The 13,204-nt window shown below is 32.7% G+C and overlaps 2 protein-coding genes across 7 annotated transcripts; both read left to right on the forward strand.

The window, feature by feature from the left end:
* The first annotated feature begins 1,367 nt into the window (after nucleotides 1-1,367).
* On the forward strand, nucleotides 1,368-5,115 carry LOC123888621 (outer dynein arm-docking complex subunit 2-like). 2 transcript variants are annotated; one of them, XM_045937705.1, is made up of 2 exons: nucleotides 1,368-2,122; nucleotides 3,290-5,115. In XM_045937705.1, exon 2 carries the CDS (start codon nucleotides 3,293-3,295, stop codon nucleotides 4,976-4,978), a length of 1,686 nt encoding a protein of 561 aa, XP_045793661.1. In that variant the 5' UTR covers nucleotides 1,368-2,122; nucleotides 3,290-3,292; the 3' UTR covers nucleotides 4,979-5,115. The 2 variants fall into 2 exon arrangements, with proteins under 2 accessions (XP_045793661.1, XP_045793662.1); XM_045937706.1 differs by lacking the exon at nucleotides 1,368-2,122 and adding an exon at nucleotides 2,814-2,941.
* Nucleotides 5,116-7,604: 2,489 nt separating this feature from the next.
* Nucleotides 7,605-12,402, forward strand: LOC123888622 (peroxisomal membrane protein 11C). 5 transcript variants are annotated; one of them, XM_045937707.1, is made up of 8 exons: nucleotides 7,605-7,758; nucleotides 9,983-10,196; nucleotides 10,474-10,548; nucleotides 10,627-10,701; nucleotides 10,800-10,880; nucleotides 11,002-11,076; nucleotides 11,180-11,353; nucleotides 12,155-12,402. In XM_045937707.1, the coding sequence occupies exons 2-8, from the start codon at nucleotides 10,005-10,007 to the stop codon at nucleotides 12,191-12,193; spliced, it is 711 nt and encodes a 236-aa protein (XP_045793663.1). In that variant the 5' UTR covers nucleotides 7,605-7,758; nucleotides 9,983-10,004; the 3' UTR covers nucleotides 12,194-12,402. The 5 variants fall into 5 exon arrangements, with proteins under 5 accessions (XP_045793663.1, XP_045793666.1, XP_045793665.1 ...); XM_045937710.1 differs by having other exon boundaries at nucleotides 7,621-7,758; nucleotides 10,002-10,196; XM_045937709.1 differs by having other exon boundaries at nucleotides 7,719-7,916.
* Nucleotides 12,403-13,204: the final 802 nt, after the last annotated feature.

The following is a 13,204-nucleotide window of genomic DNA, read 5'->3' on the forward strand; positions in this document are numbered from 1 at the left end:
TATACTTGCATTATAAAGCATTTATCTCATTATTAAATGAAAGAACATTTGACCCCACAAACATTTGCAAACACTTTGTTTTGCTGGACATTTCAATTTTCAACATCTTACCCAATTTGTTTACGGTGAAACTATCTCTCAAATTTTTGTGAAACTAGCAACGTGAGACTAATAGTGTTGTGCAAATACAATCTCTCCATATTAGACAAGCATCGTACATACAAACCGCATACATTTTATTTATAAAAAAAAAAAAAACATTGTCACATTAAGAAGTGAACTTTTATTATTCAATTTTAGTTATATCATATATTTTTGAGCTCTCAAACCTTTTCTCCTCCTCGTCTTCTAACTGTAGCTGTCACCATTTTTTATCTTCTTCTTGATCTACTAGAGAGGGGAGATTTAGGGTCAATTTAGGCCGAAAATCGCACCTCCAAAACGTTTTTATTTCTATTTTTAATTAAATAAGCGTGATTTCCACATGCATATTTAGTAATTCTTTTGTTTGTTTTTGTGATTTCATCATCCTTTGTTTTGATTTGTCCGTCTTAGTGCGGAGTATTGTTATCTCGTCTTAGTGCAGAGTATTGTCATCCTGTCTTGGTACAATGTTCTTTTGTTTCAGGTTGAAGGATTAAGGTTGATTCAGTGCAGATCCAATCAATGACTTTTGTGCCATCAACGCTACAGACCCGAAGGCATTGATATTCCAGAAACTTCAGTATAGTCAAATATGTAGGCTTATGCAATATGTCATTTTATGCTATTAACACGGATGTTACGAGTTTGTTCGCAGATTCATCTTTTTTTTTTTAGCGATTTTGAATTTGTATTGCATTGATGTACGCTTATCAATTTGAATGAATTGATACTTTTATTTATTAAAAAAAAAGTGAACTTTTATAAAAACAAAAATTTTAGCCTCACTTTTTTATGTTTTTATTTCCCTTTTTTGATATTTTGCTTATTTCTTTTTATTAATAGTTTTGATATTTTGATCTAATTTTAATAGTCAATAAATATTATATTATATATTTTGTATGATTATAATTTTAATAATTAATGAATATTTTTTAGAACTTAGTTTATTATGTAATTTCTAATTTGGTTTGAAATACAAATTTTATGTCCAATTTACTAAAATTTTTTATTTTATAGCGGCGTTATGACATTTTATCTTTTTAATGTGTGAAACATGGGAATATTGAGTAATTATTTATATATTTTTATTTATATAATAATTAAAATATATATTTAATTAAAAACGGTTCGACTCAGTTTAACTCCAGTCTGATAAATTGAATCTTGAACCGGTAAGATGACCGGTCCGGTTCTGATTACCTTGGACCAATGTGTATTTGTACGGGGATTGTATTTGAGGAGTTTCTGCTTATGAACCGAGGACCTCGTGCATTCAACTCAAAAACCTGCGTACCAAATGTTTCATAAAAAACAATCAAATCCAATCCCAACGGTCGCATTGGCTGTCGTAAGATTATACCGCGGCCGTTGGATCATCAAACGTGTCTTCGCCGTTGTTGACAGAGTAAAATACTGCTTTTTTTTACAGAGAGAATCTTTGTGAGACAACAACCCTGACACATTCATTATCTTCCATTTCTAGTGAGAGAAAATAGTTCAAACAAAGTTTGATTTTTTATTTGAATTGTTGTGTGTGTGTGTGTGTGAACTGAAACTGTGAATGTTTCATCTTACACTTCTTATCTTGTCGTTTTGTACTGAAGTGTGAAGCTCGTTTAATTCTTAGCTCTATGCGGAAGATTCTTCTGATTTTTTCAACATTATTTTTATGTTTGAAAAAAGGTTTTTTTTTTATTATGTGCATTTTGTGTCTGTTTCTCCATTAATAAGCAGACACCATTTATGGTTTTTTTCTGATTTTGAGAAAACTGTTTCTGGGTCTTTGTCTTGGTGACTTTGGAACATGAAAGACACGTTTTTGCTTAGGATCAGTATGTGTTGTCTTCATTCATTATTCTAGAAGCATTCCATAACTTTTATTAGAGAGAGAGAGAGAGAGAGAGAGAGAGAGAGAGAGAACTGTGAAGTTTGAAGATCAAGCCAAACTGGGTTGCTTTTCAGTTGCTGGTTCTTTAAGGTTGGTTGGTCTTTGAGCCTTTTCCCTTTTGTTATTGTTATTGTTCTTTGCTTTCATCTCATGCTTGTGGAAATAAAAGTAGTTTTCTTTTTCTTCCTTTTTTATTTATTTTATATTTTACTTTTTTTTTTCTGAAGATTATATAAATTTTGTCTTTAGTATAGTTAGATTAGATTTTATGGGGCATGGAGTCTTATATCTTGTTAACTATATTCTGTTTTGTGTTTTACAGTAACACTTTTATAACCTGAACAAGAGACAAGAGTGTTTTAGGGATCATATGATGGTTATAATTTTTTAGAATATTTACATATTTAAAAATAAAAAAAAAACTTTTTTTTTTCTGGTGATGATTCATTTTACGTATACAACTGTGGATAGAGACTTGTGTCTTTCTTTAGAAGGAAAACCTTTCCTTTTCTCATATTTATGAGGAGAAAATTGGAAGAAACACAGCTAAGCTAAGTTAAGATTTCTACTTAACAGTTGATATGGGTCAAACTCAAAGCCATAACTTTCATGGATGAAAAGTAAAGTTAGAGATATGTTTATTGAACTGACCAATTTATCCCTAGAAGAAAGAATACCAAATTACCAATATTACATTTGTACTTAAAAGGGTACTTTTGGAATTTGACTAAAATATCTGCCGACTGCTTCTTTATTTCATAGCATTATTGGTAGTTAATTTAATTTTTAATTTGTAATGGATATGATATGATGTATGTATATTATTATATACTATATGGTTGTAATTTTTTAGAGGCTTTAAATGAGGACTTGCTAAAGTAAGAGAAAAGACTAGTGGGACATGTTTAGGTACTTCAGATTTGTTGGCCAAGTCATGTTTTAAGTAAACAAGCTTTGTGTGAATTGAATTGATTATAATATCATATGAGATTCTAGAAATTTGTTGGACCATTTGTTTTATTGTGCTTCACAATTTTTCTATTGGAATCTTAATATATAATTTAAGGGTTTTATTTGATGATTGCAACTGCTCCACAACCTTTTTAAAATTTTCCATGTCAATTATTATCAATTTTTCTATTTGCAAATTGCCATCTTTGATCATTTCTTTGATTTCAAGGCTTGATTTTCTTGCAATTTCATTTGTTGTGGTAGTTTCTTTGTGATAATCATCTATTTTGCTTTTACCAAATCAAGATCATGGTGGAAGATGCTGTTGCAGTTGATGCAAGTTGTTCAACAGAAGATTGGTTGTTACATGCAAAGGAACTTGTTCCTATTGCTCTTGATAAAGCAAGAGAGGTTAAAGGTTTTCCTACTAGATGGAAAATGATCATTTCTAGATTAGAACAGATTCCATCCATGTTATCAAATTTATCAAGCCATCCATGTTTCTCAAAGAATGCTCTTTGCAAGGAGCAATTGCAGGCTGTGTCGAATTCCCTCAGAGATGCGATCGAATCAGCTGAATTGTGTTTGAAGGAGAAATATGAAGGTAAGCTTCAGATGCAGAGTGATCTGGATGCATTAATCGGTAAAATGGATTTGAATTTACGAGACTGTGGACTTTTGATCAAAACTGGTATGCTCGGCGAGGCTACTTTGCCGTTGACAGTGGCATCTGTGTCAGGTTCTGTGGAACAATCAGATTCTGCAGCACACAACAACATAAGGGAGTTGCTCGCGCGCCTTCAGATCGGTCACTTAGAAGCGAAACACAAAGCTTTGGACAGTGTTGTTGAAGTTATGAAAGAGGATGAGAAGAATGTTTTGGCTGTTATGAGTAGGAGTAATATTGCTGCACTGGTTCAATTGCTTACAGCAACATCAACAAGGATAAGAGAGAAAACAGTTACTGTTATATGCTCGCTTGCCGAATCGGGTAGCTGCGAGGATTGGTTAGTTTCTGAAGGTGTTCTTCCAGCTCTTATAAGACTTGTTGAATCAGGAAGTGCTGTAGGTAAAGAAAAGGCTGCGATATCGCTTCAGAGGTTATCAATGTCAGCTGAAACATCGCGTGAAATAGTCGGACATGGTGGCGTGTGTCCGCTTGTTGAGCTTTGTCAAACCGGCGATTCCGTTTCGCAGGCTGCAGCAGCTTGTTCATTGAAGAATATTTCAGCTGTTCCTGAGGTGAGACAGGTTTTGGCTGAACAAGGGATTGTTAGGGTTATGATCAATCTGTTAACTTGTGGAATGTTGTTAGGTTCCAAAGAATATGCAGCAGAATGTTTGCAGAATCTCACTGCAAGCAATGAGAGTCTAAAAAGAAGTGTTGTATCCGAAGGCGGTGTTAGGAGTCTTTTAGCTTATCTTGATGGTCCACTTCCTCAAGAATCCGCGGTCGCGGCGTTAAGGAATTTGGTTGGATCGGTTTCTGAGACAACTTTGGTTTCATTAGGATTACTTCCTCGTTTGGTTCATGTTTTGAAATCCGGATCATCAGGAGCACAACAAGCAGCTGCATCAGCAATCTGCCGAGTTTGCAGCTCAACTGAGATGAAGAAATTGGTTGGCGAAGCCGGTTGCATTCCCCTCCTTGTTAAGATGCTTGAGGCTAAACCAAGTAGTGCTAGAGAAATTTCTGCACAAGCATTAGCAAGCTTGATGACTGTGTCTTATAATAGAAGAGAAGTTAAGAAAGATGATAAAAGTGTGCCGAATTTGGTTCAGTTGCTTGATCCTAGTCCTCAAAACAATGCAAAAAAATATGCAGTTACTTGCCTTGGATTGATTTCTTCAAGTAAGAAATGTAAGAAGCTAATGATCTCATATGGTGCTATTGGATATTTGAAGAAACTTACTGAGATGGATATTCCAGGAGCTCAAAAGTTACATGAGAGATTGGAAAGAGGGAAATTGAGAAGTTTGTTTGGCAAGAAATAGTGTAAAAAAGTGTTGCATCTGTTTTTTGGTATCATGATGCAAAATAGCCAAGACTGTATAAAGTGGAATGCACAAGATTGCTAATCCATGTACTGTAATCAATGTAACATTATTATATATAAATATTTAAACTTTGTATATTCTCTCTGTCTCTGCTATGTGGTGGACTACGTTATTGAGATCCAGAATTGTAAATTTTAATTTTTGGATATTTTTGTTTTACCACATGAGAATGACAATTTTTTTTTACGGCAGTGGTTTGTATTTAAGACAGAGGGTTTCACTGTGAAATCAACTTACTTACTGTTGGTTCCTAGTAAGGTTTGTGCATTCTCTTGACCATACCATCACCATGTCCCTCAAACGGTGTTAGTTGCACATATTCAAGTGAATCATGAACCAATAATCGCTCTTCAAGCGATTCTGTGTCCTCAACCATATATTTTTTCAACTTTTTAACCGACTCTATCATTTCTTGAAATAAGTTTTGAAGAGTCAGGAATGATGTTTTGATGAACTCAAAATCAGTAAGCTGTAATGTGTCTGGGTTGGGTGAAAAATATACAATATATATATATATATATATATATATATATATATATATATATATATATATATATATATATATATATATATATATATATATATGAAGATTTGATCGACAAACTTAATGAGGCTTTTTTTAAGTAGCTAGAAGTGATTTTGTTAATATTGAATATAACTAGAACTTTGACCCATGTACCGCATAGGTCTAATTAGGTGTAATATGTAACAATAAAAAATAAAATACAAAAATTCTAAGAGCATTTTTAATAAGAGTGGTATAGGGAATTTCATGGACTAAGTATTCTATATTTGTTTATGTGCTTATTTTATATTTTATATATTTTTTATATAATTTTGGAACCCCATCGTTTTGTTTACTTATTAACGGTGGAAACATTATTTGTTTACTTAAGCATGTGATCAGGGGTTCGATTCTTGACTCATGCGTATGGAGAAAATTCACCTTGTGTGTCCCACAGGTTCTTCGATGGAGATTAGTCATTAGCGGTGGAAACTTCGTACCAATATCATGGTTAAAAAAAAATTGTATGTTAATTATTAATATTTTCAATCAATTATAGAGTGAGTATTAGAGAGAGTGTTCTCATCACTCCTCTTGCTCAGAAATCATCTTATAATAGTATTTTTTGTTTTGTAATGAAAAATATTGGGAAAACAACAATCATTATTGGTACTTGGGTGTATTGAATTGAGATTTTGATAAATTATTTTAAAAGATCTTGAAGATTTTAAAAGATTTTGTGAGATTGTATTGACTTTGTGGGATTTTAATGACATTTTCAACAATCACGATTTTCAACAATCAAGACTTTAAAGAATTTATTACACAGATTTTCTAGATTTCAGAGTACTTTATGGATTTTTATGATTTCAAATGATTCAGTGATTTTTTTTTTAAAAAAAAGTTATTGATTTCCTAAAATAAAATCCAATAATAATAACCATTAATCAATATAACAAAATAAAATCAAACAAATAAAAAATATTACGTTAAATTGTTACAAAAAAAAAATTATGTTGAAGAATTTTGATAAAATAAAATAACAGATGAAAAAAAAATTACATTAAATTGTTACAAAAAAATAAGTTATGTTGAAGAATTTTGAGAGTGGTATATGTATGATGATGATTGAACAATTTAGCAAATTGTTTTTTGTGAGTGGCATACGTTGAGGAAATTTTTATCTGACGCAAGTATATAATTGATTGAAAAGTATATATAATCCATTCCACTTGTAAGAGAAAAAACCCCGTAAAATTATTTCAGAGGTTCGTAATTATATGTATGGACAATATAACAAAGCCACTATGTTTGGTGTAGTGGTGAGGGATTTGGATAGTATGTAATAGGTCCCGGGTTCGATTCCCAGCTCACTGTAAACCAAAAAAAAAGGAGTGTAGTACTCCATCGGGTCCTTGTTATAATAAGAAGTTTACTTTTTAGATTCATAGAATGTTTGATGTATCTGACACATATTATTGACTAGATACATTCAATATTTTATGGATCTAAAAAGTAATCTTCTTCTTATAATAAGGACCAGAGGAAATATTTATATTTTCAACTAAAAAGTCTCATGAAATCAATTCCATAACAAAATCCATTAAAATCGGTAGACTTTTGAATATCAATGGACATTCTATAAATGACAAGAAATCTCAATTGAATACCAACAGATTTCATTGTCCTAAAAAAAAAATCTTGGTTGTCTTAATTGAATATCATAAGATTTACTTAACTTTTGCAAAAGTCTTGATGGAATACAACGAGTTTTTATAATAAAAAAGTCTTTTAAAATCTTTTGAAATCTCAATCCAATATACCCCTAAGTATAGCTCAGTTTCCATAGACATTACATGTAATACGTAGGATCGGTGTTCAAACTCTGGTACTCCCACTTATTCAGACACCAGGGTTTGAAGACAATTTGGGCCTCGAAGTGCGTGCTTTAACTTGCAAATCCCAATAGACAGCCCAAATCCATACACAATAAACTTCCCACGACCAGTTGACATAGGACTCATCGAACGGTTCAACATTTTTCCATACAATAATCCATTTTTGTCTGTTTATTTTGGGAAATACACAACCAAACAAGCCCTTATCATAACTCTATCTTTCACAGGCCCAAATCATCATAGTTAGTAGCTCTTTCTTCTCGCTCTTTGTGATTATCCAACACTATTCTCTCTTTCTTTGGCCATTTTTTTCGGTACTCTCTCTCTCTCTCTCTCTCTCTCTCTGCAAGATTTTTTGTGTCCTTTTTTTTTTAATCTTTAGCAAATAGAATAGGGAATTCACGTGCCCCAGTTATTCAATCCTTTTGACTTTGCAATTTCGGATACAAAAGTTCGAATCTTTTAAGGTGGGGTATGTCAATTTTGATTTTGGGTCAGCTCGATGAGATGCTATTGTGATTCTGAATTAAGATTTCGGAATTGGGTTGTTGAAATTTTATGATTTTCTTTGATGGTTTTGTTTTGCTATTATTTTGATTGTTATGTTGTTTTGTAATATGCTTTGTTGCTGGGAAATTGATAGAAAATAAGTGGAAAATGGAAGATTTAGAGGTTGATGTCGTTGTTTGTAACATAGGAAGGAACCTAACATGATTGATGACTGGATGTTCTTTTGATTCTTGTCTTATTTGAAATATTATACTTTTGGGTTGATTTGGTGAAAGCTGTTTGAATATTCATTGTAATTCTGTTATTATATATAAACTTTGATGTTGATGACCTTATTTGCTTATTGGTTTCGATGATTTAGCATAGGGAGAGGAAAATTGTTCTTTTGGGTGAATTTGAGTAACCTTGTTCAACCTATTGATATCTATCAAATTCTTTTGTTCTTTCAAATAACTTCTTTTGCCTTTGAACTTGTGAAACATACCTTTGTTTTTATACTTTAGAGTGCCTTACTACTCTTTGTAGCACTAACAATTAAAAGCATGTCCGGTGTCTGACATTCGATTATTTATATTTCTCAAATTATTACGGGCGTCGACGTGTCGGTATCTGTGTCAGCTTCATACTTACTAACTAATCTATTCATTGACAAGGTTAAGAACATTATGTTTTGGGTGCTTGTAGAGATTTTTTTTGGACTATTTCTAGTTGTCTTCCTAGTTGTCTCTACATTTTCAAGGATAATGTTTTAGGAGATATCTTCCTTTTTATGACAAAAAACAGTGACATCATATAATTCATGCAGTCGATCCTATCGAGTGAAAAATAAAAACAAAAAACCTTTTGTTGTTGATGAGGATTAAATGGCCAATCAGCGACTAGTTGAGTGCTTTGAACATTGTGCGATTGCATTAGAGCGGTATGACGGAAATTTGGAAAAAAAATCAGGCAAGGAATAGGTATTTGGTCTGGTAGAGAGTTAATGCAATCAGCCAGGGAAATCAAAATTGGGTTTGGATTGAGTTTAATAAAAATAGAGCAGAATAGAAAAATATCCTAGGCCTAATACATCCAAGAAAAATAGGAGGTGCTTCACGTGCTGGCAGAAAGATTTATACCTGAAAATATTTTGCTCATACCGCTTTCTTTGTTGTCTTGCGGTATCACTCACATTGGATTAGTCAATCCTAACATTTGGCCTAGTGAGGATTTAAAGAGACTAAATGAACTCTTGCTTGATTGTGAAGTCAGAAGCATATGAGCTCAAATAAGGTGCATAAAAAGAGGTGTTTCTTTGTCGCAGTGTGATGTTGGTAACTGCGAGTGTTTTGTTGCAGATATGCCAAATTAACACGATGAAGCTTTAATTGACATGAACTGTCATTTCATCAACTAAATCTACAGAACAAGTTGCTGAAAATTGAGTTGCTGACCTGTATCATATTTTTCTTGGTAGAAAGCTGAAAATTGAGTTGCTTTGTTTAACCCCATTGGTAGAAAGCTGAGTCAATAAATAAGAATGGAAAAGATACTTCATTGTGCTATAAATTGAAATCTAAAGAAGCTTAATGTGTTTTCGTTGTGTTTTCACTATTTTTAAAATATTTTAAATGGAGTTTTTCCATTGGATTTTATAGTTGCGAGAAGGATGAGTTTTCGAACACACTTTATTAACATTCAAACAAGAGACTGACGGATGATGCCAGTTAGATATGTGGAAGGTCTACTAGAGTTGTTACTTTATCCATGAAATTATCATACTTTCATTATCTTGATGAAGTCTTATGGGAGTGCTAAATTGTTAAGTCCTAGAAAAATTATCAGCATTTTGAAAACTTTGATACTAGCTTTGTGGTTATTCTTTTGAATATGAATTATATTGCAGCATTCTACCTATTTGTTTAACAATTTTTTATATGGCATTATATTTTTCTTTATAAACATTGCTATGGAAAGTAGATTTATATATCTAAAACTATTTTCCCTCCTCATTTAATATGAACTGTTACGTGATTTTGTTTATGACAGTGGTTACTAATTATCGTAGAAAATGAGTACATTGGATGCAACTAGGGCAGAACTTGGCCTTCTTGTTTTGTATTTGAACAAGGCTGAGGCAAGGGACAAGATATGCAGAGCAATACAATATGGTTCCAAATTCTTGAGTAATGGGCAACCTGGTAAAGCGCAGAATGTAGACAAAACAACCAGCTTAGCACGAAAAGTTTTTCGTCTATTTAAGGTTAGATTAATTTTCTTTCAAAAACATGCTAGACCCTTCATCCACATCTTTTTGCCTATTTTTGCGCACAGTTTATAATGTAACATCCTCTTTGATTGTTTTGGTTCCGAGAAACATATAGAAATTCTAAAAGGAAAAATTAAAGTAAAATATTTTGCTTTGCTTAGTATTATCCATCGACAACATTCTAATTGATATTCTGGAATAGAAAATGATTCTGTGAATAATTAGTTCATGTAATAATAGTCATTCTTATACTTCACCTCTTTAATCGCAGTTTGTCAATGACCTGCATGCTCTGATTAGTCCAACACCTCAGGGTACTCCCCTTCCCATAATTCTGTTGGGAAAGGTATGATAACTCTAACAACATTGTCTCTTTTCATCTTTAATTTATTTACCTAATGTCTTGTTGAATGGTGTTTTCCAGTCCAAGAATGCATTACTGTCCACTTTCTTGTTTCTTGATCAATTTGTGTGGCTCGGTAGAACTGGTATCGTAGAGGTAAGAAATAAACATTGTCATTAGCATCCTGTTATTTGTTTTTGTATTATTATTACATGAGAATACCATCCAACAAAAATTTTATTGTGTAACTACAGAATAAAGAACGTACCGAACTACTTGGCCGGATTTCTCTCTACTGTTGGCTGGGTTCCTCAATATGTACTTCCTTGGTCGAGGTTTGTGGCTTATGCATACCTTCCTTATTGATGCTAAAACATATATATGCACCGATCATACCCTTTTTATTTCTTAGCTTTTTAAAACCTCTGTATGACATCATTATATGCGTTTGATTAGATTGGGGAGCTTGGAAGACTCTCTGGATCAATGAAGAAAATAGAGAAAGAAATCAAGAACAATAATAAATATGATGTATGTTGTCCATGCTCATCTTTAAATTCTTCAAAGTTTCTGTCTTTGGTTTACTTCGGCACTGCGATTTCTTTACATTTATTAATCAATACTATGGATGCAGAATGAGCAATACCAGGCCAAGCTAAAAAAGTCAAATGAGAGGACTCTAGCTCTTATCAAAGCAAGCATTGATACAGTGGTAGCTGTTGGACTGCTTCAGTTGGCACCCGAGAAAGTCACTCCCCGTGTTACAGGGGCATTTGGATTTGTTTCATCTCTAATATCTTGCTATCAGGTGCTTGCTTCTTGCTAAGTATATTTAGATTTTGCTTCCTATTTTCCTTGGAGTCCCTAAAATTTTATATCTATGTTCTATGTGTATGATCGCACATACCAGTGTTGTCAATAGCGTGCTATAGCGGTGTAGCATACGGGAAAGGCCTCTTGTCGCTAAAAGACACACGGTAACCGCCATTGTAGCTGCTATAGCACTGCACCTCAGAATGATATAAAAAAAAAAATCCAAAGTAGCTCTTAAAGTTCAAACATTAGGCCTTTTTGCTTGGGGATTTTAGAAATTTTTGTAATAAAATAACACCAAAACAGCGCTAGGCTTTCCTCTCAATCTGTCTCACCGTCATTTTTCACCCTCTCACTAGTCAATCACAGCTAGTTATTGAGTTTTTATCCTATATATAATAAACTATATAAAAAATGTCAAAATAGCGGGCATCCTACTAGTGGTACCAATGAGTCAGAATTGTTCATGTGCTGTTTACCTGAGAGTGACATTGTGAGGAATTGTGTTATGTGTGGAGGAAACTATCATCGGGGGAGTGAACGTGTATAAATGTGACATTTAGGAGTATTTCATGCATCATGAATTGTGCATGCAACATGCTTGATACTCCAAGGGACATCGAGTGTGTGTATGCAATTGTGTATTATTTTAGGAAGGATGTCTTCCTAGATATTTCGTGTAGTTATTAAACTCTAAAATTTTACGGCAGAAAATATTGTCACCCTTTTCGTGTGTGCAATTATACTCCAGAGTATTTACTTTCACTGACAATGATCTCTGGTTGGTTTAATGCAGTTGCTTCCTCCTGCCTCTGCCAAGTCAAAAACATCGTGAGCTTGGAAGAATAAAATAGCTCCCGTCATGCTTCATTGTTGTTAAATAATTGTATGAATTTATCAGCAGATGTTAATTGGTATGGTTGCTTTTGTCTTAGTAGAAAACAAGGTCCTGATTGGAGTTGTTTTCAAAAACCATTTTATTGTTTCGGATTCGGTCCTTAAAACTCTTTGGATTATTATAAATATATATATTTATCCTCTTAAGATATGCAATGTCAAATAAGCTCTTTAATGTTTTATTGTAAAATTACATCAAATTTGGAGGTGAGGATCGAACTTAGAACCTCTAGCATACTACTCAATTCATTTACCATTAGACCAAACCTAATTGCTTGAGATACATTGGATTTATTATTGAAGAGAAAATTCGATGCTTATAAATGAAAGAGTTGTATGATGTATGGTGGAATTGTAAGGTCTAAATTGGTTATTTATTCACACATTGATTTTCGAATTATCTTTCAAATTTTAGTAAGTTTAAATTATGATGTATTTTACATTAATATTTTAATGAATATAGTTGTGAATTTTTGCTTGTTCTTTGAAACCGAAGCTAAATTCATTGCGGACACTTAATAAAGGATTGGAAATATGATTATTAATTTGCTTGCAAGTTTAATGGAGAAGAGATAAATTAATACGCAAATAGAAAGAACATAGGACTTTGTAAAAGGAGGAGAGTTTTGAGGGTTTCAATTTTTCTGTAAAAGATAAAATCTTTTTAATTTGGAGACGTAAAAAAAATGTTTTGAAGGAAATGTTTTGGAGTTACAGTTACCACTTGAGTTTGGCCCTGTTTCTTATTAAAAGAATTAGAGAAATAAAGTAAAGAAGTAGAAAATAAGGAGAAATTGGCTCAACCATAATTTTTTAACCACTTTACTACTTTTAAGGTGAAGAAAAAAAGTAAGGTCAAACTTACCCTAAATACAACCGTTTAGATTTATTTGCTGAGTTTTATATAACTTGGATTTTTATTTGATGCAAAAATTGAGAGTTTCCCTTT

This window comes from Trifolium pratense, linkage group LG6, assembly GCF_020283565.1.
Source record: "Trifolium pratense cultivar HEN17-A07 linkage group LG6, ARS_RC_1.1, whole genome shotgun sequence".
In the NCBI taxonomy this organism is placed as follows: domain Eukaryota; kingdom Viridiplantae; phylum Streptophyta; class Magnoliopsida; order Fabales; family Fabaceae; genus Trifolium; species Trifolium pratense.

Coding starts and splice junctions, on each gene's coding strand:
- LOC123888621 (XM_045937705.1), top strand. CDS start 3,293: ATGGTGGAAGATGCTGTTGCAGTTGATGCAAGTTGTTCAACAGAAGAT.
- LOC123888622 (XM_045937707.1), top strand. CDS start 10,005: ATGAGTACATTGGATGCAACTAGGGCAGAACTTGGCCTTCTTGTTTTG. Junction 10,549..10,626: donor CCATAATTCTGTTGGGAAAG/GTATGATAACTC, acceptor GGTGTTTTCCAG/TCCAAGAATGCATTACTGTC. Junction 10,881..11,001: donor TATGTACTTCCTTGGTCGAG/GTTTGTGGCTTA, acceptor GCGTTTGATTAG/ATTGGGGAGCTTGGAAGACT.